This window comes from Porcisia hertigi, chromosome 36 (assembly GCF_017918235.1).
Source record: "Porcisia hertigi strain C119 chromosome 36, whole genome shotgun sequence".
NCBI classification, from domain to species: Eukaryota; Euglenozoa; class Kinetoplastea; order Trypanosomatida; family Trypanosomatidae; genus Porcisia; species Porcisia hertigi.
Genome location: NC_090595.1, coordinates 1,045,536 through 1,069,685, shown reverse-complemented (window position 1 = coordinate 1,069,685; position 24,150 = coordinate 1,045,536). Strand labels below are relative to the sequence as shown.

General features: G+C 55.0%; 8 protein-coding genes across 8 annotated transcripts; all 8 read right to left on the bottom strand.

Annotated features, from left to right (window-relative positions):
- Positions 1-326: 326 nt before the first annotated feature.
- JKF63_00250 (uncharacterized protein) lies at positions 327-2,606 on the bottom strand (the record flags this gene model as incomplete). Its single annotated transcript, XM_067896302.1, has 1 exon — positions 327-2,606. One exon carries the CDS (start codon positions 2,604-2,606, stop codon positions 327-329), a length of 2,280 nt encoding a protein of 759 aa, XP_067752459.1.
- Positions 2,607-3,121: 515 nt separating this feature from the next.
- Positions 3,122-4,174, bottom strand: JKF63_00249 (uncharacterized protein; the record flags this gene model as incomplete). Its single annotated transcript, XM_067896301.1, has 1 exon — positions 3,122-4,174. The coding sequence occupies one exon, from the start codon at positions 4,172-4,174 to the stop codon at positions 3,122-3,124; it is 1,053 nt and encodes a 350-aa protein (XP_067752458.1).
- Positions 4,175-4,957: 783 nt separating this feature from the next.
- JKF63_00248 (uncharacterized protein) lies at positions 4,958-7,663 on the bottom strand (the record flags this gene model as incomplete). Its single annotated transcript, XM_067896300.1, has 1 exon — positions 4,958-7,663. The coding sequence occupies one exon, from the start codon at positions 7,661-7,663 to the stop codon at positions 4,958-4,960; it is 2,706 nt and encodes a 901-aa protein (XP_067752457.1).
- A 637-nt stretch (positions 7,664-8,300) lies between these two features.
- On the bottom strand, positions 8,301-10,307 carry JKF63_00247 (uncharacterized protein; the record flags this gene model as incomplete). Its single annotated transcript, XM_067896299.1, has 1 exon — positions 8,301-10,307. One exon carries the CDS (start codon positions 10,305-10,307, stop codon positions 8,301-8,303), a length of 2,007 nt encoding a protein of 668 aa, XP_067752456.1.
- Positions 10,308-11,615: 1,308 nt separating this feature from the next.
- Positions 11,616-13,013, bottom strand: JKF63_00246 (uncharacterized protein; the record flags this gene model as incomplete). Its single annotated transcript, XM_067896298.1, has 1 exon — positions 11,616-13,013. One exon carries the CDS (start codon positions 13,011-13,013, stop codon positions 11,616-11,618), a length of 1,398 nt encoding a protein of 465 aa, XP_067752455.1.
- Positions 13,014-14,876: 1,863 nt separating this feature from the next.
- Positions 14,877-15,686, bottom strand: JKF63_00245 (uncharacterized protein; the record flags this gene model as incomplete). The annotated part of the gene is made up of 1 exon (XM_067896297.1): positions 14,877-15,686. One exon carries the CDS (start codon positions 15,684-15,686, stop codon positions 14,877-14,879), a length of 810 nt encoding a protein of 269 aa, XP_067752454.1.
- A 1,486-nt stretch (positions 15,687-17,172) lies between these two features.
- JKF63_00244 (uncharacterized protein) lies at positions 17,173-18,591 on the bottom strand (the record flags this gene model as incomplete). Its single annotated transcript, XM_067896296.1, has 1 exon — positions 17,173-18,591. The coding sequence occupies one exon, from the start codon at positions 18,589-18,591 to the stop codon at positions 17,173-17,175; it is 1,419 nt and encodes a 472-aa protein (XP_067752453.1).
- A 2,061-nt stretch (positions 18,592-20,652) lies between these two features.
- JKF63_00243 (uncharacterized protein) lies at positions 20,653-22,776 on the bottom strand (the record flags this gene model as incomplete). The annotated part of the gene is made up of 1 exon (XM_067896295.1): positions 20,653-22,776. One exon carries the CDS (start codon positions 22,774-22,776, stop codon positions 20,653-20,655), a length of 2,124 nt encoding a protein of 707 aa, XP_067752452.1.
- Positions 22,777-24,150: the final 1,374 nt, after the last annotated feature.

Below are 24,150 nucleotides of genomic sequence, written 5' to 3'. Positions count from 1 at the left end.
GTGCGGTGCATCCGTCCCAGCTGCCCCCCCCCCTTGCTCTTGCTCATTTGATAGCGTACGCACAAAAACCAAACAAAAACAAAAGGAGCTATTAGGGGGGGGGGGAGGGGGGGGGGGAGGAGCAGGGGCGGACAGCCACAAAGACACCGCTTACACGTACGGAGTTAACACCAGAAACGAAAAACTACAAACGGGGACGACTGTGTTGGATGCCGCGAGGACTTAGGGATGGAGTGCGTTGGTTTTGGTGTCGTTTTTTCTTCACACTGTTTTTCCCTAGACGGTATTCGTACTCAGCGCCCCCCCCCCCCCTCGCCCACCCGCCATCACTGTGGCCTAAAGTGTCGGTGAATGGTGTCCTGCTTGTAGTCAGGAAAGCGTCGTGTGCCTCGACCGAGAACTGGCGTGCTGTTCTGCGGATCGTCCTTGCGATGCGGCCGCGTTGGGTGGTGGAAAAGCGAGTTGCTGAATACGTCAATAAAGGACTGCTTTGCGTATTCGCGCAGCTTTGACGGCACCAACTGTTGGTGCTGGCGAAGATACCCAACTAGCGGCTTTGCCATCTTGATGTTCTCCGGTTGGAAAAAGGTATAGACATACCCCGTGCCATCCAGCGAGGCCCCACGGCCGCAACGACCGCAGCGGTGCATCCAGATCTCCATGTCCGTTGGCATATCGTAGTGTACGACGTAGACCACCCCCTGGAAATCGATTCCGCGACTCAGCAGGTCTGTGCAGATGAGACAGGTCGACACCCCCGTTCGGAACATCTTCAGTACTCCTTCCCGCGCTGACGACGACGTGTGCGAGGTCAGTGTAGTGAAGTTCACCTCCGAAATCAGCTCTTTTATCTTGTCACACACGTAGGCGACATTGTGGCGCGAGTTGCAGAAGATGAGAGTGCGCTGGTCTGGATTCAACTTCCCTGTCTTGTACATCCAAGCTAGCTTCTGTACCTTCTCGCCACGCCCCACCATCAACACAAGGTGGCGAAGATTTGCGCGCGCGGTCAAGAGGCCACTCGTCACGGTGGCAGACAGGGCTGCTGCAGGGCGGTCACCGTCATCTCCTGCGTTAGCCTTTCCAGGACAGGAGGACGACGATGTCGGCGCCACAGTAGAAGGCGCAGCACGGTTGCGCTCGGCTGGGGTTTTCAAGTCAACCAAGACAAATCTGTGAGAGGGGAGCAGCATCTTCGTTTTGATCATTTCGTAGGCAACAGGTGGAAGTGAGGCACCGAACAGGAGCCGCTGCGGCCGTAGCAAACCTTTTGGCAGCGCACCAAGAATTATTTTCATGGGCTCGAAGTGATTTACAGAGACGATATCGTCCACTTCATCCATGACCACCGTCTGCACTCGCCTCAGCGAGAGTTTGTGCTTGTATAGCGCTGGGAGTATAGTTTCTGGGGAGGACACAAGCACGTCGACACCGCCTTCCAGCGCTTTGAGGTACTTAGTTTGCTCCTCTGCACTGGAGGCGCGCACCATGCAGTGAATGCGGTAGTCGCAGTGAAGGGACTGGAACACGGAGGAAACCTGAGAGGCTAAGGGGCTATTCGGCACCAGCACCAGCACACGCGGCTCTGCGACAGAAGATTGGAGCTCCTCTAGACGCATCGCACGCCGCTGCTTTGACCGAAGAGCGAGTTCGGTCTCGAGCTCGAAAGCGGTCGGATGCGGGAAACCTGTCATTGGACATACGCGCATCTCACTGGTGTTCAGCTCACAGTAGGGGCAGACTTCCCCTTTATCAATTTTTTCTTGCAGGAAAGTCTCCACTCGCCTCCGGGTCAAATTTACACCGCTGCCCTCGTCACCCGCGGCTGCCACTGGACGATCACTCATGTCTTTTTGCAGCATGTGCAGGAGAGCCGCGTAAACATAGCAGAGCGTCTTGCCAGTAGCGGTTGGCGCGATACAGAGCAGATCTCGGTGCTCCAGCGTCAGGGGGACGACGGCAGCCTGCACAGGGGTGAGAACGCGGTAGTGCTTCCGCTCCATCAGCTTCCGAAGCTGCGTCTGAAGGATTGACGGCGATATCCCAATCAGGTCCTCAAAGCTCTGTGGTGCACCTTGCGGCACATCGGTTGGCATCCCTAGCGCGTCAACAATTATTACCTTGTACTGCGCTGATAGGTCCTGTTGCGAGGAGTGCGCAACGGTCTCGCATCGATTTGATTCGTGTGATTCACTGTTGGCGTCATGAGCAGGTGCCTCGCGTAGAGGATCGAACACAACCTGCCGAACAACCTGCTGGATGTGTTGAGACCTTGCAGGCGTTGACACACCCGAGCTCTCTCTCTCTCCCTTTGCACTCTTTTCAGGCGCTAACGGTGTATCGCGGAGGGGCTGCCGAGCCTTGGGGTTTCTTGTCTTCAATTGCAGCTCAGCCTCCTGGGGTGGTGCTGCGGGTTCTCCGAGGAAGTCGAACAGCAGGTCCGCCTCCCGCGGGCCGCCAGCTGAGCCCAATGTGACTGGGTCTGGGTGCGAGTCAACATGTGCTGGTCTCGCAATGTTGTGCTGCTCTCGCACATATCGTGTGCTAGCCAACACCGGCAATAGGGAGAATGTCCCCCCTTTGAGGACAACACGTCGAATGACCATTGTTGGGGAAGGGGAGGGAGAAAAGGTGTGCAGGTCTGTCACTCAAGGCACATGAAATGCACGAATGGACACGAGATTTATTGAGTGTATATTTGTGCACCCCAAAGATGATCATCCGAGGCCGCGTGAGGGGGGGTGGGGAGGGGAAGGGAGGGAAAGAGAGGGGACTGTGCTACAAACCGACAGAGGCGTTGACCGAGCAACACCGTAGACATGATGATCTGTACTGGAGGCGCGCTGGCTCATGCCCGCAAAAAAAAAATGCATGCAAAGGGGAACGCATACATTTTTCCCATTTTCATTAATTTTTATGTTGGTACTTCAGTGAAACCCCCTCCCTATTGTGGGGGGGGGGGGACGGGGCTTCTGGCGCGGTTCCCTGAGAATCGTTCACGTACGTTCAACTCCAGGGGGAGGAAGGTCAGAGAGGGACCGCGGTGTCAAATTGGTCAAAGCCTCTTTTGTCACTCTCGCAGAGGCAGAAAAAGCTACTGCTGACACTTGTACCGCAGCATTCACCCGTCTTCTCCTAGTAGTAGCTGCCGGCGCGCCGCTTCGTACCTCTGCCGCAGTCGCACAAACTCCGGGTCGCGAAAAAGGCTGTCTGTCCCACCTATTTTCTCTGGTGCCGCTGAGGCTTTCAACATCGAACGTGCTGTGAGTGTGGCTGCAAAAAGAGTTGGCGGGGCGGGCGTGACGTGCTGCACGAGCGGCACTGCACATGCTTGGTGAGCTGACAAGAGCGCAGAAATGTGTTTGCTCTGCTGCAGGTAAGGTTCAATGTGCCACGCAGCCGCGTGGCGCAGAGCCAGCACTACCTTCGCCTCGGTGTGAGACAGGTGGGCCGGCGAGGTGGACGTCGGAGAGGTGGCTTCGGTGGCCTCCAAGGGCGAAGCTGCAACAGAGGGTTTCCCAGGCAAGATCCCTGATCCCGCGTCAATGGACAGACGGGAAAGCAGTAGGCGCATGCAACTGACACTTATAGGCACTGGCTGCAGCGGAAGAGAGAGAGATGACGGTACAGGGGGAGACGGCGGAGCCGTGGCTGCCGTCTCCGTGAGTGCGCTACCAGGTTGCTGATGCTGGGCGCTTGAGCCGGCGTGGCTGTCCGCCACAACTTTGATACAGGTTGCTTGTCGTCCTCTGCTGCGAGGTGGTGTGAGTTCCATAGGTGAGACCGCCGCTGAATCTGACTGCGCCGGCGTCCCTTCGTTTGCGAGAGTAGCGGGCACGTTCAGTTGCTGTCGTGCGGGCTGCGTAGAGTAGAGAAAGAAGCTCAAAAGTAACCCAAACGTGCGAGCGCCGCATGGTGCCACCGCTTCTGGAATCGACAAGTAGGCAGAGCTCAGCATGAGTAGCTCGCTTGTGATGGCAGGAAAGAATGGACGATCGAGGGTTGTGCCTCCACAGTAGTGGAGATATTCGATGTGACTTGCATCAAACAGCTCCGCAAAGCCGTCGATAGTGGTGCTTTCAGAGTCAGTGAAGGTGTCTGCAAAGCGCGTGTACAGCTGCGCGTAGTCTTTGGCAAACGCCGTCAGACGCTCCAGATCCGTGTCTCGCGGCATTGTTCATGTACTAATCAGAAGACTGGCCAAAAGGAACAGAGAGTGCTCAGGTGTGTGTGTGTGGGGAGATGTGCCGGAGGTAGACAGTAGGTGAATGCAGAAGCGGAGTAGGTGCGCAGGTTTCAGTTTCCCCAGTGTCCCTCCCCGACAGTTTTACTCTGCAAGAGGAGATGCAGCAGGCGGAGAGCGAGGGCAGTCAAAGACCACCTGGAGAGCGCCGTCGATATCGATGACTGAACATAAAAAGGGGGAAGGAGGAGGGTACACTGGCATCCTTTTCTTCCTTCCCCAACATCCACAGCGTGCTTTCGACACCTGCCTATGTGAGGTACGGTCTTGGGAGGCAAAGCATATCCACACATACCCACACACATGCAGAGGTATTTGTTTTCTATGCGGGTCTGTAGATACGTTTCCCGACTTGTTAGAGCGAGGGTCCTGACGCGAAAACACTATCTAAGGACATTACACACTCACCGACACACACACACACAGACAGACTCAACGACACACACACACACACACACACAAACACACGAAGGGAGGAGGGAGAAAAGGGGACGCAGAGAAGACGCATGCGAGCAACACATCACGCATGCAGGGAGCCGCCCACCTCCACATCCTACTCGTGAACTCTGCAAATCACGGTCACTGGTGCAAGAATGCTTTCCCAAAACAAACAAAAGAGTAAGGGAGTGTGGTGTGGCGCACAGCCCAGTGGGAAAGCGGGGCACGGGGGTACAAGAGGGCGATATGTGCACACCAAGCACTGTCTTCACTTTCTTAGCATAGATACGTGCGTTCAAATTCTTCTGCGACGGCCGGGTATGCAACACTGGTTTGCGCGCAGCACTGACGAACCCATTCAATCACGGTTTGCATTCGGTGCAGCAAGCGGAGTCTCTTGTCATCGGCGTCAGCTCCGTCGCCGGTGCCGTTGCGTGCGTAGTGCTGAAGAAGCTGCCCTGCTGCTGAGATAGCAATCTGTAGCACCGCGCTTGCGCCTAGCTGCACGCAGTTAGGTGCGTTACAGTACGCCTCGACATAAGCCTCTACTCCACCCGCCACAGCTGCGTTTGGTGGCGGCACAAACGGCAGCTGCATGAACGTATCCACCGCGTCGCTAAGGTTACCGTTGACATTAAAGGCGTACACGTCAGCCATGCGACACAGTTGCTCAAACGTTTTATAATCCTGCGCGCCGATGGTTTCGTCGTGCAAATGGTGCCGGACAGCATTGACCGCCTGCTGAAGCTGCAGCGCCTGTGACAGGACGTCCGAGACGACGCTGCTGTGTGATGGTAAATGCAGCACCTGGGCTAGAGACGGCGACATCATCTGAACTGCTCGTTGTAGAGCCCGCTGCTGTAGCTCTGGTCGGCGAAGCTCGTTCGCGAGGAAGACGACCGCCAGCAGCACATGAGTAGCCTTTGTGATTTCGCTGCGGGCTGAGGCGGCCTCTGCGACCTGGACGAGCGCCTTCAGCAGTTCCTCTGAGAGTGCGCCGGTGCCGGATCGCAGCAGCAGTGCGTCTTGACCACCCACCGAGTTGCTTGAGCCCAGTAGCCGTGTGCAGATAGTATCCTTCAGACAGTACTCCACGAATGCCTCAGTCAGCCCACTCTTGTGGAAGTAGGCAAACATTGCCGTTCCCGCGAATGCCGCGGCACGAATTCGGCGATCGACATCCAACAACACCACAGAGCAGTACCGGTTCATATGGCGAGCAATGTCGATCGGAGCCTCCAGCGCAGAGTGCAGCCTACCCTGCAAGAGGTTCTGCGCGCTGAAACACAACGCCATGTGAAATCCATCTACGTGGGTAATATTGTTCTCCAAGAGCAGCCGCAGACCTGTAGAGGGAAGCAGGGCGTGGATGAGAAAAGATGCGAGCCGGCACGCGTTTCCCTTCATGATGCTCACCAGCTCCGGCATGTCGTCGAGAAGTGCGCGCTGAAGCGTGCGGAGGCACTGAACAGGCGAAACCTGCGTCGACTTTTCCGCTCCGCGAACGCAGGAGAGTCTGAGCCACAGAGCGTCTTCCAGTGATTCTGTCGCCTTTTGTGCAAGGCTCAACATAGTGCGCAGAACGGTCGCCGGGTTTTCCCCTGTTCGACCAGCGAGCAGCACCATCAGCACGGCCTGACGATAAGGGTCCTCCTTCGTTTTCGCCTCGTCGTATACGGACTGGATATCTGACGCGGGCGGTATGGCATTGCGCTCGGCAGGCGGTTTCGCGGCCATCTTGGCCATCGCATCGCTTACAGACCGAATCCCAACGGCATCAACAGCCAGCTGCGCCACGTCGTAGCGACCCACCCGCATCGCAACAAACGCGTGCATCCAGCTGTTCGATGAACCGCACGAGCGCGCGATTATGTCCATGAGATGCGATGCGCTCATGTTCTCCACTTCCTCGAATCGCATGGGGTCCATGCGCAGCATTCGCTCCAGTAGCCGACTCAGCGCCTTGCGCTCCATCACGCGACGGCTGCTGGCCACGTAGGACAGGATGTCGGCCTCCGAGCCACGTCGCTGCATCGGTTCTATTATCTGCAGAATTGACGCCCACAACACTGTCAAATCATCTGCTCCGCTCAGCGATGTCTCAGTGACGTAGGCAGTGAAGTGTGCAGCCCACTGCGCTGGTGCGTACTCCTCGACAATGGCAGCAAAGGCGGCGACGCGACGGTTCAGCTCCGTGGCCAAAGCAGAGCCGCTGTTCAGCATGTCCACCATGGAATAGCCAGAGCTCCTATTGACACCAGTAAACGCGTTTGTGGGCGAGATGGCGGTGCCGGTGGAGAGCAGGCGGCCACTAGCTCCCGCCTTACCAGCGGCTAGTTCGTTTGCCTCCATGGATAGCGCCTCGTAGTCGTCCGCGATGCGCACGTAGAGTGGGTACCAGGCAGCCTTGAAGAGGGTGTCGACCTGGTCCCGCACGATGCTCGTTTGCCGTCGGTGCACGGCGTTCTGAACGTCGAGCAGGATGTCGTTCTTCAGCTCTGCCACCACCGCATCCACGTCCGCGATTCCCATAAAGCCTGAGGCCTCAGTGCCAGGCATGACGTCAATCGGGCCCAGATCTACACCTAGCTGGGCCTGACGGTGCTGGAGCTGCTTCAGCAGACGTTGCTGCGCTTGCGCGTCGAAACCCAGATGCTGGGTCATGAACAGCTCCACCGATGCATGGGTCGCCGGGGCGTATCCCTCGCTTGTGGACTGGCACTTGCTCGCCTGGTGCCGTGCCTCTTCCGCGGCCTTGCGAGAGGCCTCGAACAGGCCGAACCCGTTGCGCAGAAGCGGTTCCGCGTCTCTTTGAGATACGAGTCTGTGTGCCCGCGCCGTGAGGCTGGCGAGCGAGGCACGCACTTCGTCCGTGGGATCACCTGTGGAAGGCATGACGCGCAAGGCCGAGCAGTCGTCGTCGTCTCCAGGGCCGGAGGCGCCAAACCGCCGAGAGGCAATATTAGAGGTCGACCTAAACATGATGATCTGTGTGTCCGCGGCAAATATGGGACCACCTCGAAAAAAAAGTACACAGTTGACATTGCGAGAGAGGGAGGGGAGGGGAGGGCAGAGGGAGGGGAGGATATGAGGGTGGTGGGTGTCTTGGAGTGAGCGATGAAAGAGGAGGGAGGGGAGGGTTCTCCGCGCCGGTGTGGGGGAGGCCCCACAGGTCATGTAAAGCACCAAAACAACCCGACGGCGCACGAGAAGTGGCTGCAAAGACTCCTCTTGAGCATAATGCCGGTGTGCCCTGTTGACTCGTCGGCGGTTTTCTATTCCCTTTGCCGAACTCAGGAATGTAACTCCGGGGGAATTACGCATTCGAGAGCAGATCACGAAAGAATGACACCGCAACATAATAAAAGGGGAAGGGTGATTTGCGGCGCGAGTCCAATGATCAAGCGCTCCTCAACCCAACGTAGCCCATTACTTCAAAAAACACAGTTTATGTGAAGCATATGCGCTCTGTAGAAGTGAGGCAATGTTTATGTGTGGCCGTGAAAGAGGGGTTTGAAGACAACAAAAAAAAAGAAGCGAAGTAGTGGTGGGGTGTACATAGTCCAAATTGCGATATGTATACCAATACAGCTGCCCCCCCCCCCAAAACGATTTTTCCTTATCCAATATCTGACAAAAGGGCTGCTAGCTGCTGCACGTCTACATCTTCTTGTGCATTCACAGACGATGCTGTGGCATCACTGCATATCTTCTCCACCTTCTTTTTCTTCCGAACGACAGCGACGCTAGTCGTCGTCGAAGTTGCTGCTGCTGCTGGCGCTCCGGCAGAGGCGCCGCTTCCCGTGTTTGGGTTTCCTCTTGCGACACATCCTCTGCCGGTGGTGCGTCCGTTCTCAACAGGGATTCCGATCCGCTCAATGCGCTCCAGGAGTTCACACAGCGAGCGTACCGCCGGCGATGTCGAGAAGAGGGGCAATCGATGCGCTGAGGCCAGGGAATCGCCAAACGCAATGACGCTGATGTACCCGTCGAGGGAGGCCGTGTAGAGGTGAGACGCGTTGTGGCTCCAAGCAACGTCAGTGATGCTGCGCATGTGCAAGTCGGTGAAGTCGCTGTGGCGAGAGCTGCTGTCGGTGGTGTAGACAATGACAGCGTCGGAGGTCCACACTGCCAGCGCCATTCGGTACTCCGCCGGCCCCCACGAACCGCAGCGCTGGCGCGCCGCTTCAACACGAGCCATCCCTGAGGCTAAGGTCCCGACAGCCTCTGCCTGCTTCTGCGAGGGCAGAGCCTCTGCTGTCGCAGGACTGGCGCTGCGCGACGACGACAATGCCGGCGTCGATTTAGCTGCGGCATTCGATGGTGCCGTGACTCGCTGTGGGTCCCTTGGGAGTACCTCATCGGCGGTCAGCGGCTCAAGGAAGCACGGGGCCCACAGAACGCCACGCACTTCATTGAACCCGCGCACTCCAAGTCGGCAGGCGATTTTGTCCGGTGCTTCTCGAGTGTAAATGTACACGCAGTGTAGCATGTCATCGAGCGCGTCGTCGTCGGCATCGCCGCTGGCGATCACAGGTGCGCTGTGGTTTCCGCCGGCGTTGACCTCGGTTTTGTTTGTCGGCACTGAGGTGTCCTGGGGATGACCTTTCGTTGCTTGCAGTGCCACTTCCACCTTCTCTTTGGCCTCGATGGAGGCCAGCAGGTTTGCTGCGCTTGGCGTCTGCTGCTGTGCAGCCTTCTTGACTTTGCCGTACGGTACGGCGAGCAGCAAGCCATCTGGTGACCAAGACAAACGGCGGGGCGACAGGGCACACGACTCGCCAATATAGTCTCCCTGGCACTTGCGTTTGCCAGCGAGGTGCATGCGGCGGTTCTGGCCCTCGCTCTTCGGAACGTGCGTGAAGCACAGCAGCGATGGCCCACATCCGAAGGTATGGAGAAACCGTGTCCACGGATCCCACGCCACCCCACGGCAAAACTTTGAGTGCAGGTCGGTGAGCTGTAGCACCGGCATCGTTGAGCCTTCCAGGTCGTGAATGGCGATGCTGCCATCACCAGCTCCGCTCAGCAGGTAGCGGGAGTCAGCGGAGAAGCAGATGTCGTATACATCGCTGATGTGTCCACTCAGGTGGCGGTAGGCCTTCCACTCTTCAACATCCACGTCTGGGTCGTCTGATGCCCCCCGCAGAGTGCTGCTGTTACTGCTGTCCACGTTACTTGCTGTTGCTGCGGCCGGGGAATCGCTGGTAGGGTCACGCCACCAGAGGCACACTTTGCCGTCACAATGTGCGCTTGCAATCATCTGTCCATGCGGTGACCACCGCGCCGTAAGCGGCATCCAAGAGGCGCGCATACGGCACAGGTGGCGGCAGCACGCCAGCATGTCGTTTGCGTGGTTCTCAAGCCACGCATCGACCGCTTTGACGCGCATTTCCCACAGACGAATATTTCCATCACCCCCAGTTGTCACAAGGCGATGACATCGAGGGTTATAATCGACGCTCGTGATGCCCTCCGTCATGTTGCTCTGCAGACCCAGCAGTTCTGCTTCTTCGTTTCGTTCGTTGCAGTGCCACAGTATCTCGATGGTGCGCACGCGCAGTGGACGCTGGGGAGCACAAGACGCTTCTCCGACCATGCTGAGATTCCTTACAGATGAGCTCATTCCCTTCCCGTCTTTTCCTTTCGGTATTGCGGACACCGTAACTTACTTGTACGTTGGTTAGCGAAGCGCCTCCGTGTGTGAGTGTGTGTATCTTGTGTCTCTCGACCGTTTCTTTATTTGTGCTCTATGAGTGCTTTGTCAGCCTCTTCCTTCCGCCCCCCTCCCCCCATGCGAGATTTTTTGATGTCGACGGTGTACGTGAGGATCGATGCCTTACTATCGAAGACACACCAAATCGCCACTGGAGTACCTCTCTGTACGTGTGTGTATGCTTGCGCTTTTCTCAGCCGACGTGCTTTTATACGCTGCCACAGACGCATGGGTATGGGCGATCGGTGGGGTAAAAGGAAGGGGGGAAGGGAATGGGGTGGGGTAACGACCATAGGAGAAGGAGGGGGGGGAGGCAAAAAAAAAAATGTCAAGAAATAGGGCTGCCACCAGTGCTCATCTTTGCGCTCTGGTGATTTCGATTCTTGCACGCTGCCCACGGAGTAGACTGCATTTCGCAAAGAGCGAGGAAAAAAAAATAGTCGAGAGATGCTTGCGGATTAAAGCACCCCCGTTCACCATGCCTCTGTTTTCGTTGCCCCCAAGTGTGAGTCTGCGCGCGTGTGTTTTTTCTTCCTTTGTGGCGATAATGTACGACAGCGCAGTGCAGGACCCCACCACAAAGATGCATGAGCAGGGAAAAACCCGTTCACAAAGCGAGCGAGCGAGAGAGGGGGGGGGGGATGTGAATCCCGACTGATTTGAGGGTGGAGCATAGGCACGCTCAGGCCTACACCTACACACAGACACGTGTATCCAACGAGAAAAAAATCTGCAATTCTGTCGGCGATGGTTCTTATCGTGCGTGTTGTCGGCTCGTTACCCCGAGCGCTATTACTGGCAGAGGTCAGTGTGCCGTCATGGGCTGGCAAAGGGAAAGAGGCATTTTCGTGTTCACTGACACAACACCGCAGCACCAACAGTCTCTCTCTTTTTTTTTTTCACACGAGTGCGTCGAAACGATGCATGAGATGCGTACCGCAGATGTAGGCGTATGCGCATACCCACTCACTGTATCTGACCCTCTTTTTGATACGGCACTCTCGACCCTTACCGCGACAGCTGGCTCCGTTGATTCCCATAGAGTAATGCAAAAGACACGATGTAATGTAATGAAAACAAGCACCCGACACCCACTTCGAGCCTCACACATAAATGCACCATGCTCAGCGTGCGAATTGCCGTCACCACCAGCAGCACTCCCTGCGTGATACAGTGGGGGGTGTCAATAGAGCTGCTTGCTATCGCACATCTTGCCGTTTATGTGGTCGAGGAGGGCACCGGCTTAGGGCGGCTCACCACGAGAATGTCCTTCTCCGTAATCTGCGAGCCCGGGCTCGGCCCCTCCCATAGCACCGGTGTCATCACTAGCCGAAGTCCGTTCTTGTGACCACTGAAGTGCTCAAAAGACTCGTTTGCCCACGGCTTCGTCACCGTCGCGACGGCCACTGTAAAGACAGGCCCGCGCTTCACTGTACCAAAAGCGTTGCAGCAGAGGGAAAAGCAGCGACGGTGAACGGAGAAGCGACAGGAACCCTGCAAAACCTCCATCGATTCATTCTTGTACGTGAGGAGTAGCTGCGCGCGACCGATCGGGTGATTTGACTGGCCCAGGGAAGCAGTGGAGATGAGCAACTGCAGCGAGGCGATGTTGAAGATGTCCTCCTGGAGAGAGAGCTCCCATGGCGAAGAGTCGAGGTTCATGGAAGCTGGCCTTGTCCCGCTCGTGGTGCTCATGGTCCCATGGCTGTCTGACGCGGCTTGAAATGTGTAATGTCCATGGAGAGCCCGCGTGGTGACGACGTCTTTCAGAAAAAAATCGTAATAGTCGCTGTCTCGCTCGTAAGCGGAAAGCAAAGGTAGCATGTTCATGCCCACCAGAATGGGCTTCCACACGGCATCGCTTGTCGCTCTCTCGTGTGCCGTGCGGTTCATCCGCATCAGCTGCACGAGGGTTACCACATCACAGTAGGAGTAGACTAGACTAAGCAAGGAGGCTGTCGTCCCCTCTTCGCAGGCGGAAGAGGGAAAGAGGATACCTCTCACAGGTTGGTGCAGCGGACTACCGACGTGTGTCACCGCCGCTACCACATGTCTTCGTGCATCGACGCTTCCACAGGGGCTACTAGTGATATTCGGATTTTTTTTCGAGGTCAGCTTGTATCGTTGGTTGACTCCAACCGTGTCCCCTTGTGGGTCGACATGGATGGAGCGGGATACCACGACACCGGACGCGACAAGCGAGCGTGTGTGTGTACCGTGCGCTAATGATTCTCTTTCCCGTGTATTCCGCAGTGCCGCTGTGAGCTCAGTGGCAACGTTAGCCGAGACGCGACCAGCGGGCCCCTTTGCATTCTCACATTCCTCTTTTGCATTTTTATCAGTACACGCTTCGTTATCGAGCATAACACTTTCGCTGGTCCGCTTCACCGCCACCGCCACCGCCGCCGCCTCCACGTCCGCTGAGTTTACCGACGGGGCGTCGGGTATCTCCGGTGGCCAATCAAAGGAGTTCGCGCAGATATTGGTGCTTCCCTTTTCGTCCCACTTCTCCCCACTCAAGATGCGCTGAGGCGGAGGTGTGTATGGAGGCTTGGTATCCTCTTCGAGTCCTTTCTGCTTCGATTCTTGACAGTTCGCAATATTTCTGAGCATCATGACCACCGTGCACGCGGTTTAGGCGAGGATCGTTGCCCAACGTGTGTGTGTATGACCGGAGAGGGGGGAAACGCTTGACGAGTACAAAAATGAGGTGCAGGGGCCGTTCACTAGACAGCGACTACGCCAGTAAGAGGAGAGGAGGAGTACAAAGGGTTGAATGCCAACACGCCTCAGCGAGAATAAGGCAGAAACAAAAAAAAAAAACAGCAAGAAGTGTATTGACACCAACGGAGAATGCAACGTTGCTCCAATAAACTTTGAGAAAAATACGTACTCAGCTCAGGTGAATAAACAAGCCTGTGCCTAGTAGGCCCCGGCAATACACAAACACATGCCACACAGAGAAGGCGTGGGACGTCGTGCGTGGGGAGGCGATCCAAAACGATTTACATATGGGGCTTAGGTGATCTTCGGCAATGTCTGCTTCCGCCGGAGAAAGCAATATCGAAGAAAAGAGTCCACACAAATGAACACGCAGACACAGGTGGGGGTATACAAACAGGGAGGCGAAAATGAACGTGACGACGGTGAAGAAAAAAAAAATCAGTGCCGGTGGGGGGGGGGGAGGGGGGGGGGAGGAGGAGGAGGCGTGTCTTCTGCTCGATCTTTTCCCTCTTTTTTCCCTTGCTCTGTAGGAAATTCGTCCGTAGCGAAGTCGAGTTGTGGGATGTGATGGCTACGTAAAGATGCAAGATGAATCTACTACACACACACACACACACACACACGCAGGGAAAGAAAAAAAACAGTTTGGGGACAAAAGCGGCTGATTCCTTTCTCGACACTGCCGCTGAGGATGAGGCGTTTGAGGCTCCCCCTTTTTTTATATATATATTTTTCGTGAGAATGCACGGGTATGTGTGTGTATCTTGCTTTCGAAAAAAATATATTTTGGTAGACGTGTATTTGGATTTTGTACCATGAGCTCGAGATGATCCAGTGAGAGGTGTTCCTCACGGCAGGCCCCTACGAGTATGCACCCAGAGAGAGAGAGAAAGGGGGTGGGGTGTAGGGGAAAGATGAGAAGTCAGAGGAGAGCGAGCGGGATGGTCTCTCTTTTCTGTTTTTTTCCCTCGAGAAGACGAGTCCGCGGGTGCAAAGAGAGACCAGCGATAAAGGACAGGTGTTTTTCTAGGCGCAGTTTTTCCGATTGGGGAAGCAACAGACTATCAGCGACACGGGCAATACGAGCGCTTGGGAGCCGTGAAGCAGTCTGTTCAGTGTATTGACGATGCTGCCATTCAAGAGAAAGAAAGACGCGCGTGTGTGTGTGTGAGGGGGGCAACAAAGAGGTGAAAGGTATTACGCCGTGTTGATGAGGGGGTCGGTTCCTGTGAAAAAAGAAAGGGAGAGGGTGAGGAACCGGGGGGGGGGGGGGGGAGAGAGGAGGTCTCAATGCAAAGAGAACCAAGTTCAGTGCACCCACAAGCACACGTACTTTGTTGTCACCAAATCACATCCTCGTTGTGAGACAGGGAACGTAAAGGGGGAGGGTGGGTCCATCCAGTCACACCCGTGTGTGCTGCGAACATTGCGCCATGACATAAGAAGTGAACACAGGGGGTGAAGTATTTTGCCATAATGGTTTTGTTTGGGTGGGTGAGACGCACGCCCATTAATCGCAGTTAGCAACACGAATACACCTTCTTTTTTTACTCCCCCCCCTCACACACACACACACACACACAGGCACAAACGCGTACGCACGACATCTATACACTCACATGCTCGCTCATAGCTTCAGAATTCCATTCCCTCTCAACCCACACACACGCACGAAAAGCGATACGCTCACGCCCTGTCAGGGTTAGCAGCGAGACCACACCATGCGAAACACACGCGCACCGTCTCAGGGTAGACTTACTTTTTCAGTTTTTCCTTCAGTGCTGCTAGTTTCGCTTGGAGGCCGCTGAGCTTACGCTCCTCTTTGGTTGGCCCTGGCGGCGGCGCGGCAGGAGGTGCTTGCGGCTTTGCAGCCGCAGGCCTGGGTGGTCGTTTCTTTGCTGCATTGGCACTACCACTACCCGCGGTGGCTCTTTTCTTCTCGCCGGCCGCGGCAGCAGCCACACTTGGGGCTGCGTGATCTGTGGAGGCAGCCGGATACGCGCAGCTCATGTCAGTTGCTGCGGCTGAGGACGACGTTCCATAGGCCGCATCATGTACGTGCCCGGCGTGGCGAGTGCTACCGTTCGCCGCGGCACGCGCGTTGCGCGACACTTGGGCGATTTCTGCTGCAATACGCGCGTACTTCCGCTTCGACGCGTAAAAGTCTTTCGGTGCTTTCTTCACGGACAGCTCTCCACCGTTCGTGCGCTCTAGAAAGCGTTGTTTCGAGGATGCCCAAAACGCCTCCAGTTTCTCCTTTTCCTCCGCTTCCTCCCGCTCTCGCTTGCGGCGGGCCTCAGCGTAGCGGAACGAGTAGTGTTCCTTGGCAGGATGAGCATAGATGGTAGAGTTTCGCAACACTACTCCAGCGCCCAACACCTCCAGAACGTGCTTTGCACCTTCACAAGAAAAATGTGCATAGCGACGCGTGTTTCCGTCTGCGTCGACCCCTAGGTCGATGCTGTGGATCGGTGTGCCTGTGCGATTGCGCACCAGTTCAGCGATCTCGCGCTTGGTGCACCCTTCGGGAAGGTTTTTGAGGCAGATGCGCTTCGACGGATCCATGTCACCGAATTGCAAAACTGTGAGAGAGAAGTGTGTGTGTGTGTGTATGCGTGTGCGTGTGTGTGTGGTGTGGTGTGGAGGAGTGGCAGGATAACCAAGTTCACTTGCCACAGACACGCGCACTCAGAGGCTTGACACGGGTGCCAGTCACCCGATGTGTGACACTTTTGTTTTTGCCCTAACTGCGGCACAGGAGGAGCATGGGAAGATATGATCAGAAGAGAGTTCAGGAGAAAAGAGCGATTAAAGCGTCAGACCAAAAAAAAGGGGAGGGGGAGGGGGTGAAGAGAGAGAAGTCCCTTTATTCGATTATTATTTTGATTTTTCTACCGTTGCGTACACGGCCGGGCGGAGTCCTGCAAATTGAGGATCCAACCGGGAAGGAGGAAAGAAAAAATCTAATTTTTCTTCACCGTGGGAGTAATTTGCTGCGAGACGTTTTTTTTTTTTTGCAAGGCGGATGTGTTCACATCACCACGTTCAACCACAGCTTCCCTTCCCTCCTTCTTGAGTCGTGCGCAGCGTGTAGACATTAACGCAGAAGTCTTTGGCTTTCTTTCTATTCCTTGGAGTCATCAGGAAAGGGGGAGGAAGGAAACGCACATACACACACATACACCGACACGAGCACACACACACACAGGCAGAGACATTGTCGGGGAAAAAAAGGGGTCATGAAGGAATACATTACAGAGAATTATGTAAGTATCTCGGGGGTGGGTGGGAACGATTCGCCCCTCCCCCCTTCCCCCAAACACCACCACCACCATGCTCCCCCTCGCACCTCTGCAGGCACAAGAGAGCTTGTATATTGTGTGGTTCTACTACCCTCTTCCTTGTCTGAACCCACCCTCGGGTGCTTTGCATTTTTATTTGCGTGTTTGTTCGGTTTGTTGACAAGGGAGGCGAGAGGGGTGATGTGCGTGAGCAGACACCGGAGGTCACACAGGGCGGCGGTAGAAGAAGACACACACACACACACACACACACAGACAATTGAAGAAAAAGAGATCATTAGCGCTTGACATCTTGCGTATCAACAGTCCGCGTATCGGGGGTAATGTGTGAGAGGAAGAGCGTGGCGAGGTAAGGCGATGCGTGTGGTGAGGAGGAAGAAAAACAGGTTGTCACGTTCACATAGGACCCGATATATATATATATAATACAGGAGGGAAGGGGAGTAATAATGAGGAGAGAAACAGGCAAGTATGATCGACCAAAACAGCGGAAGGCATTCGAGTACGACAAAGGAAAGAAATAGAAAAAGAAGCGCAGGGGGAGAGAGATCATACATGTATCCAAACAACATTAAAAAAAAAGGAGAGAGCTTGTGTGGTCGATCGCTTGGGTGGGATAACAAGGAACACCCCAAACCTGATGTGGACCACACAACGTGCTACCCTCAGTCCATTGCATATCTTTTTCTCTAATCCCTCTGCTCGTGACATGAGCTCTCAGCACTTTCCTTTTGGTCGTCTTTCTATCATCAACGAATGTCTGTGGTGTGGTCTACTTCTTGTGGCGTGTAGTTGCAGAGTTGCGCCCATGTGCCTGTGCGGTTCACACGAGTGTCGTGGATGTGCAACAGCTCCTTTAGCTCACAGAGCTCAGGAATACGGCAGGCAGCGATGGGTACCGTGTAGATGCCGTTGTAGGGTGTCCAGAGCGTCGTGCGGATGTAGATGGGGGCGTTGAGAGATTCCTGATGGCGAATGGGGACGAGTTTTTCAATAATAATGGAAGTTGCCACTGGTACCTCTCCTGGCGGCAGCCCAGCCACATTGTACTGAAATCCAAAAAACTGCGCAAGGGCGTAGAGGGCCTCGCGGTGCATAAAGTAGAAGACTGCCTTCTGCCGCGTGTCGGTCGAGTTGCTCAGCTGGGCTGGGGTCTTCCCAACACGTGTGTGATTGAGCATCTGTAGGATGTTGTGGGGAAGGTCAACCGCGGTGTACGTTTGCTGCTCGTCTGTGTTGTATAGGCGTTGCATGAGAAGCTGCAGCGACATGTTTCGAATGCTGAACAGCATTTCTGGTGTGAGCTTTCCTTTGGCGACCCTCAGACCCATATCGCTGTTGAATGTAAGACCGTCAGCCACAGTCTTGACGTAGGCAAAGCCTTTTTCCGTGCCGGTGTACTCGCCGCACACCTCCTTCATCGCGCCCAGCACCCGAGCCGTACTCGGGTCGTTGATAAAGTCCCGATATCGTGTTTTGATCCACCAATGTGAGTCATTTTCAGCCCGCTGGAAGCACGGTACTTCATCCAGGAGATATTCGTGCGTATCCATATCGGAGAAGACAGGCACAAACTGCGGTCGTGATGGCAAGTAGCCGCCTGGGCCGAATCCGTCTGGGAAAATGCCTTGGGCAACCGCCATGGCTGACTGCAAGATACGTGGCTCACCGACGGCGCGGAAGTAATGTAGTTTGCGGTTGAATTTATCACCAATGAAGGTGGGATATGTTTTGCGCAGGTATTGACCAAAATGATACTCCTCCTGCATGCCCAGCCCAGTGAGGTCTTCTGCCCCCACGTTGTAGCGCTTCTTGTTTTTGATTTCCTTTGGGCACATTTTCCAGAACGGCGCGTTTGGCGCGCGGTGACCGTGGCGGTTGAGTACCACCAGCTTCTTCAACACCAGCTGACTCTCGAGAACCGCCTTTCGATCTGCCTTGGCGAGGTTTGAATTTACGCGCTGCTGCGTCGAGTCGATGTTCACGCGGGGGTGCACAGAGTTGAACGACGCAGGCCTTTCCGAGTGCTTATTGGTGTGAACAGAGCCGATACCAAACGCCGTGGCAAGCGCCATCACGGTCATCAACAACAAAAAGAAGGTTCCAAAAGCCGCCAGCACCCAGCGCCACCTCAGCGGGCCGGACCCGAGAAGTGTCAAAGAGGTCATGATGGAATTCTTCGTATGCAGGCAGGGTAGAATCCTTTATGCCTGGTGATACGCTGAAGTGTCACTACAGAGGGAATACTAGGGTGAGCCGTGCAGATTTGTAAGACCACCTCTGTGAAGAGCAGCAAGGATGAACACACACACACACAAGGGCGCTGGGGCTGCAAACTTCTGGACAGGCACGGCAGGAGGAGGAGGAGGACTGCTGGCTCGGGGTGACGGGATGGATGTGAGTGTCAAATCAGTAGGGGTTTACCTTTCTTCGATCCAGTTTCTGACGTTGATCACAGCAAAGGCTTGAAAAAAACTTCAACGAAAAAAAAAACAGCGCTGCGATGAACATGAGATGAGTGCCTTCGCAGCGCAGCAGGTAGGATACAGAAATGGAGAAAAGGAAGACATTTCTAGCAGGGGTGAGGTGAAAGGCCATGTCAGTTGTGGCTTCTGCACTGAGGGTTTGACGATGTTCGTGCAGCCGTTTTTTTTTGTGTGGTTGACTTTTGGATGATAGAACCAAGAAATTCGCTTGTTGGTTTCTCTCAAATAGCGAGTCCTGCTTCATGCATCTCATAACGCGGTGAGGTACATTAGGCGGATCAGCCACGTATACCACAGCGCAAGTACAGAAGAAGACAATGGTGTGGCGTGCGTGTCAGTGTGTGGGAGTTTTTTTTTTGTCGCTGAAGGTACACTTTGCTGTGTTTCCTCGCAGTTCCCCCCCTGAAAAGGCGCGATTACCATAGCTTGCTTATGCAAACACCAAAGACAGCGCCACACAGACATTCATGTTCGAAACGCCGAGTATGTATATTCTAGCATTCTTCCCTGTGCAATGTAGGAATGTGGTTTTGTGCACGGCGTTGTTACTTCCAATCAAACCGTTTGGGACATCTCTTTAGTCTTGGGCTCGTGGAGATTACGCCAAGGAACAGAAGTTTAGGGGACGCAGTGTGTGTGTGCGTGCGTTGGGGTGGGGGTGGGGTCGGCCAGGGCAGTACAGGGTAACGCGTAGGAGAATTTCTTTTTCTTCTTTTGCACCACGTGTACGCGTTGCCAATTTGGAGGTCTGAGTGTTAATCGGACACATTTTTTACCCTCGCCTATCAAATTCTATCTCGGGTTGCAAAGCACCAGTCGACACGTCCTGAAGCACTTCCGACCCAGCAATCTCAAAGCGGTCCCTGTCTCGAAGACTACACGCTGCTGCTTCGCAGGTCGCCTCACCGTCGCTCCCGTTACGCCTGTCGCCACGCGGTGTAACCCTCCAGGGGAGGGCTCAGGCTTCTCCGAAGCAGTAGGTAGCTAAAACCGGATGACCTGCCAGTAGGGAAGACGTTACGATTGTGTTGATACCAAAGTTTTCACATTCGCAGGTTCATCTGACCCCTCCCCCCCCCACCTCGTTGTAGGTGCTCAGCCCCATTCACCATCATAAGTCCCTCGGCATTGGCAGAGGGATAGGAGCCCTTGAGGCTGATTTTCCGAGTGAGCACGGGTCACCGGATACCCCCTCCCCCTACTCCACTGAGGAGTCTGTGCACACACCCTCCTCCTCATTGTCACACCATGGATGGGTGAAGTAAAGACAAGAACACATCCAATGGAGAGCAGATGCAGAGCCGGTAGACTCCCCCTCCTTTTTTTTTCACGTACACAAGAGACACATGCGCACCCACACAAAGCCAGACTGTCAAGGCAGACAAATATGAAGACCCGAGGTGCGGGTGTAGATACCTCACATACCTCCCTCTGTCCTGGTGCGCACACACACCCGTACTTGAAGGCACACACCTACATATAAGCAAAGGTGCACCAATACAGGGGGAGGACAAATTGGGGAGGCAGACACACAGGAGAGAGACATGCAGGCACCACCTCCACCTATTCACCCACACTAGCAAGGCGAACGCGAACGGCCGAGCGAGCGTGCATGCGCGAAACTAGAAGATTTCAGAAGAGCAGCAAAAAAGACGGTCACCGGGAATAAAATATGGTCAATACCGCAGGTATTTCTCGCCGTTCCTTCGGTATGAACCACCGCGCGGTCCGCCCTTCCCCGCATCAAGTTAGCTGTACATCACGAATGCCTTCGGCGTCAGCATCTACAGCCTCCCGGAGCTCTTGCAACTGTACCAGCAGTTGCACAAGAGTGGTGTGAATGTTGGCACTCGAGTTTTGATTCATTTGAAACTGCACAATCTGTGCGCAGCGCTGCAAGCGAGCTACTGGGGACGACATTGTCCACTTTACAGTCGCGGTGAGCACAGCGAGCGATGCGGCGTCGTTGCTCAACTGCCCGACCACTTCTTCGATGGCGTAAGACGTGGTGTGTGCATTCGCCGCCGCATCAGCAGAAGGCGTCGCATCGATGCACACGTGGCAGGATGAGAGCTCTCCAGTGGCACACATATCGGCCAACAACCAGACAAGCGCGTGTCCCCTGTTTACCTTGGTAGTGTCTGGCGCCTCTGTCTTGTCCTTTGATCTTTCTTTTGCTTGCATATATTGGCTCGTTTCCACCGCCATAGGTGTAATTTGTGTACGGTCCAGAAGCATTTGCATCGGCACGTGAACGTACATGCGCGCCATATCCAGTAGAATGTGTCGCGGAAGCTGACGCAGCACTGTCGCCTTCACCAAATCCAGCGTGAGGTCTGCGGTGAACAGCGCAACATTAGCCGCATTGCTTAGGCACTGTTGTGCATTTGCCGTATCTCGACGAACGATTGCCTTGAGGAGGTCTGTGTAGGCTCGTGCACTTGTCTCCTTATTGCTCATGGTGACGTGAAGAAAGGAGTGGAGCGAGATGAGAGTTGTCTCCGTCAGGATAGAGAACAGCGGATGCGGAAAGCACACGTGGTCAGTGATTGCAGACTCCATGCCACCCCAAATGAGCGGCGCCTCTTCGTCCTCTGCAGGTTGCCGCCTGGCTGATTCCATAAACGCCATTACACCGCGCGGGCTGCCGCCTCCGAAGGCCGCAGCGAGCAGCACTATGCCCAAGCGATTCGCCCAAGCAACGGCGCGGCGGTCCATTTTGCGTTCGACGGCGGACCGCGTCCACATGTCTGGCGAGACAACTATATCCACCCCATCGCTCCCGTCTTTGGCCTCTGTGGCGTTGGTGTACTTGTGCGTCTTCCCGACGGGCTCCGTGCGGTACCAGGGGTAGAGCAGCTGCAGCTGCTGCTGTGCAGGGAGGGAGTTACTGGCGCCGGTGACGGAGGTTCGGATAGGGTTGGCCCCGCCACCGTCACTGCAGGGGATGGCATCGTGTCCATCAGCTTCCTCATCCTCAAGCGTCTCCAGCCACACTGGGATGCCATCTTTGCTCGTCTTGTCACGGCTGCCGACTTTGCTTTCCCGCGTGCTGTGTGTCAGAGGAAGCCGGCTAAGTGGCACAAGAGCGTACGTAGCACTCTCGTACTGCTCGTGTGCAGCAAGAAAAAGCGCAGCCTCAGCATAGTGAGCGACGTAGTCAGACAAGCCGATCCCTGTCAGCAATGGGTTGATGCAGTAGGTCGGACGGCTCAGAAGCTGTATTACTTCCCGAGTGCAACCACTCACGCGGGCGACGTGGAGGAGAATCGGATGGGCAATCGTGAGTGTGTCATCTGACGTGGCTTCGGTCAGCGTGTGTGTAGCCAATACAAGATGATTGATGCAGCTCTGTGGGTACTGTGCAACCTCTGAATTCCCAGGGAGTATGTCTACCGCCACCTCGCCATACGTGCGTAGCACAAGCGCTAGAAGTGGTACCCCCATAGCCGTTTCACGCAACAGGTTGCCGAAATACCCACTCGCCATCTCGGCGTTGACGAGCAGAATCCGCTCGCACACACTGGCGATGACTCGCGCTGCCTCGGTGCGCGCCGGCAGCGGGGGCTCAGTAGACATTGAGGCGCGGAAGGGACTGTCCTGCGCTGTTGTCCATCGGACTGGCGCCGCAAGGCCGGCGTGGATGGCGTGGAGCGCAGCCACGTAAATGATGATAAAAATTGCCACATCATCAGTCGGCGCGGTTGTCTTGGCCAGCTGCACCTTGAGAAATGACTCCGCTTCACTGCAGAACAGATTTAGCGCAGCACCCTCCAGCTGGAGGAGTGAAGCCCAACTCTGCTGAAGCGCATTCTCCACCTCGCGGAGACCTGTGCTTGGCACTGTCGCCAAAACCCACTGCAACATGCCCTTACGCGTTGTTATTTTAGTCTGGTTGGCTTCCCGTAGGGTGCGGTCGCGTATTGCGCATCGCTGACAGGCTCTTGTTTTCACTTTCTGTATAGCAGCGTAAGGGGGGAGAGGGAGGGATGGGGTGGGGAAGCTGATCTGGTGCACTTGTGCATGTACACAAGTACATATACAGAGGTACGCAAATGCCTCGTCACCCATCCACACATACACAAGAGTGTTGGGTCTCCTATTCGCGTGTGGTCGTGCGTGGGTGAGCCGACGAAAAGAGCGTGTGCGCTAGAGAGAGAGAGACACATAAAGGGTGAGGGGGTCTCACCGTAGTATACAACAACGCACCAGGGTAGGTGGTGCGCCATTGTTTTCTTTTGTGACTCACACATCTCGGAATGGCGCTGCAGTGACGCACTTGTTTATCTTATTTTGTGTTCACTTCTTCCTCCATCACTAACACCTTGTGCACGAGCAATCTCATTTGAACAGCTTCAGTGCCAAAGCGAAATCACTTTTCACATCGCCATCGGAGCGAGTCGTGCATGCTGGCGTGCCACCACATGACACAGAGACGTCGAACACGAAGCCAGGACCGCGTGTCGCATGTCCTCCTTCGCACGTTTTTCATATACAAACAGTGCGTTTTCACATTTTTTCCATTTCCTTTTGAGGGAGGGGAGGCAGGGGAGGGGAGGGAGGGAGGGAGGGAGGGGATGTGTGTGTGTGTGTGTGCGTGTGGGGATATGTCCGTGGATGCGAAGTTATGCAATTGAACAGATAAACCGTGGAAAAGAAGCCAGACAAAGTCGCACGCACGCACGCACACACACACACACACAAAAGGAGATAATATGAGAAAAAAAGAAGAATGAGTAATGCTCACAATAACACACATATACACACACACACACACACACACAGACACACAAACTACAGGTGCACCTACGGGGAACAGGTCATATACGCAGGCAGAGATGCATCTGCCTACAATCACATATTCAGGTGCGCAAGCGAAAGCACAAAGTTAGTCAAAGTAATATCGCAGATGGAGTGATGGAAAGGGGAGACACGAAAAAAAACAAAGCGCTGGTGCTACGATGAAGAAATGTGACAACGCTCTCGCAGCACCTTAAGGGGTTGTTCTAGTCATAATTTTCAAGTACTAAAGGTATCCACTATCCTTGCAGCCCTCCCCAAAAGAAGAGGCGCTGGCAGGCGACCCAGCCAGTGCCAATAGAGGGTGGCATGAGCATTTTCGATAGTGGTACCATGTAACGGCGTATGCTGAAGAACTACAAAAAGCAGTGCCCCCAGAGCCCCTTCTCTCTCTATGGCTTCCTTCGGTGCATTTTTTTTTTTTGGAGAGATCCACGGTGA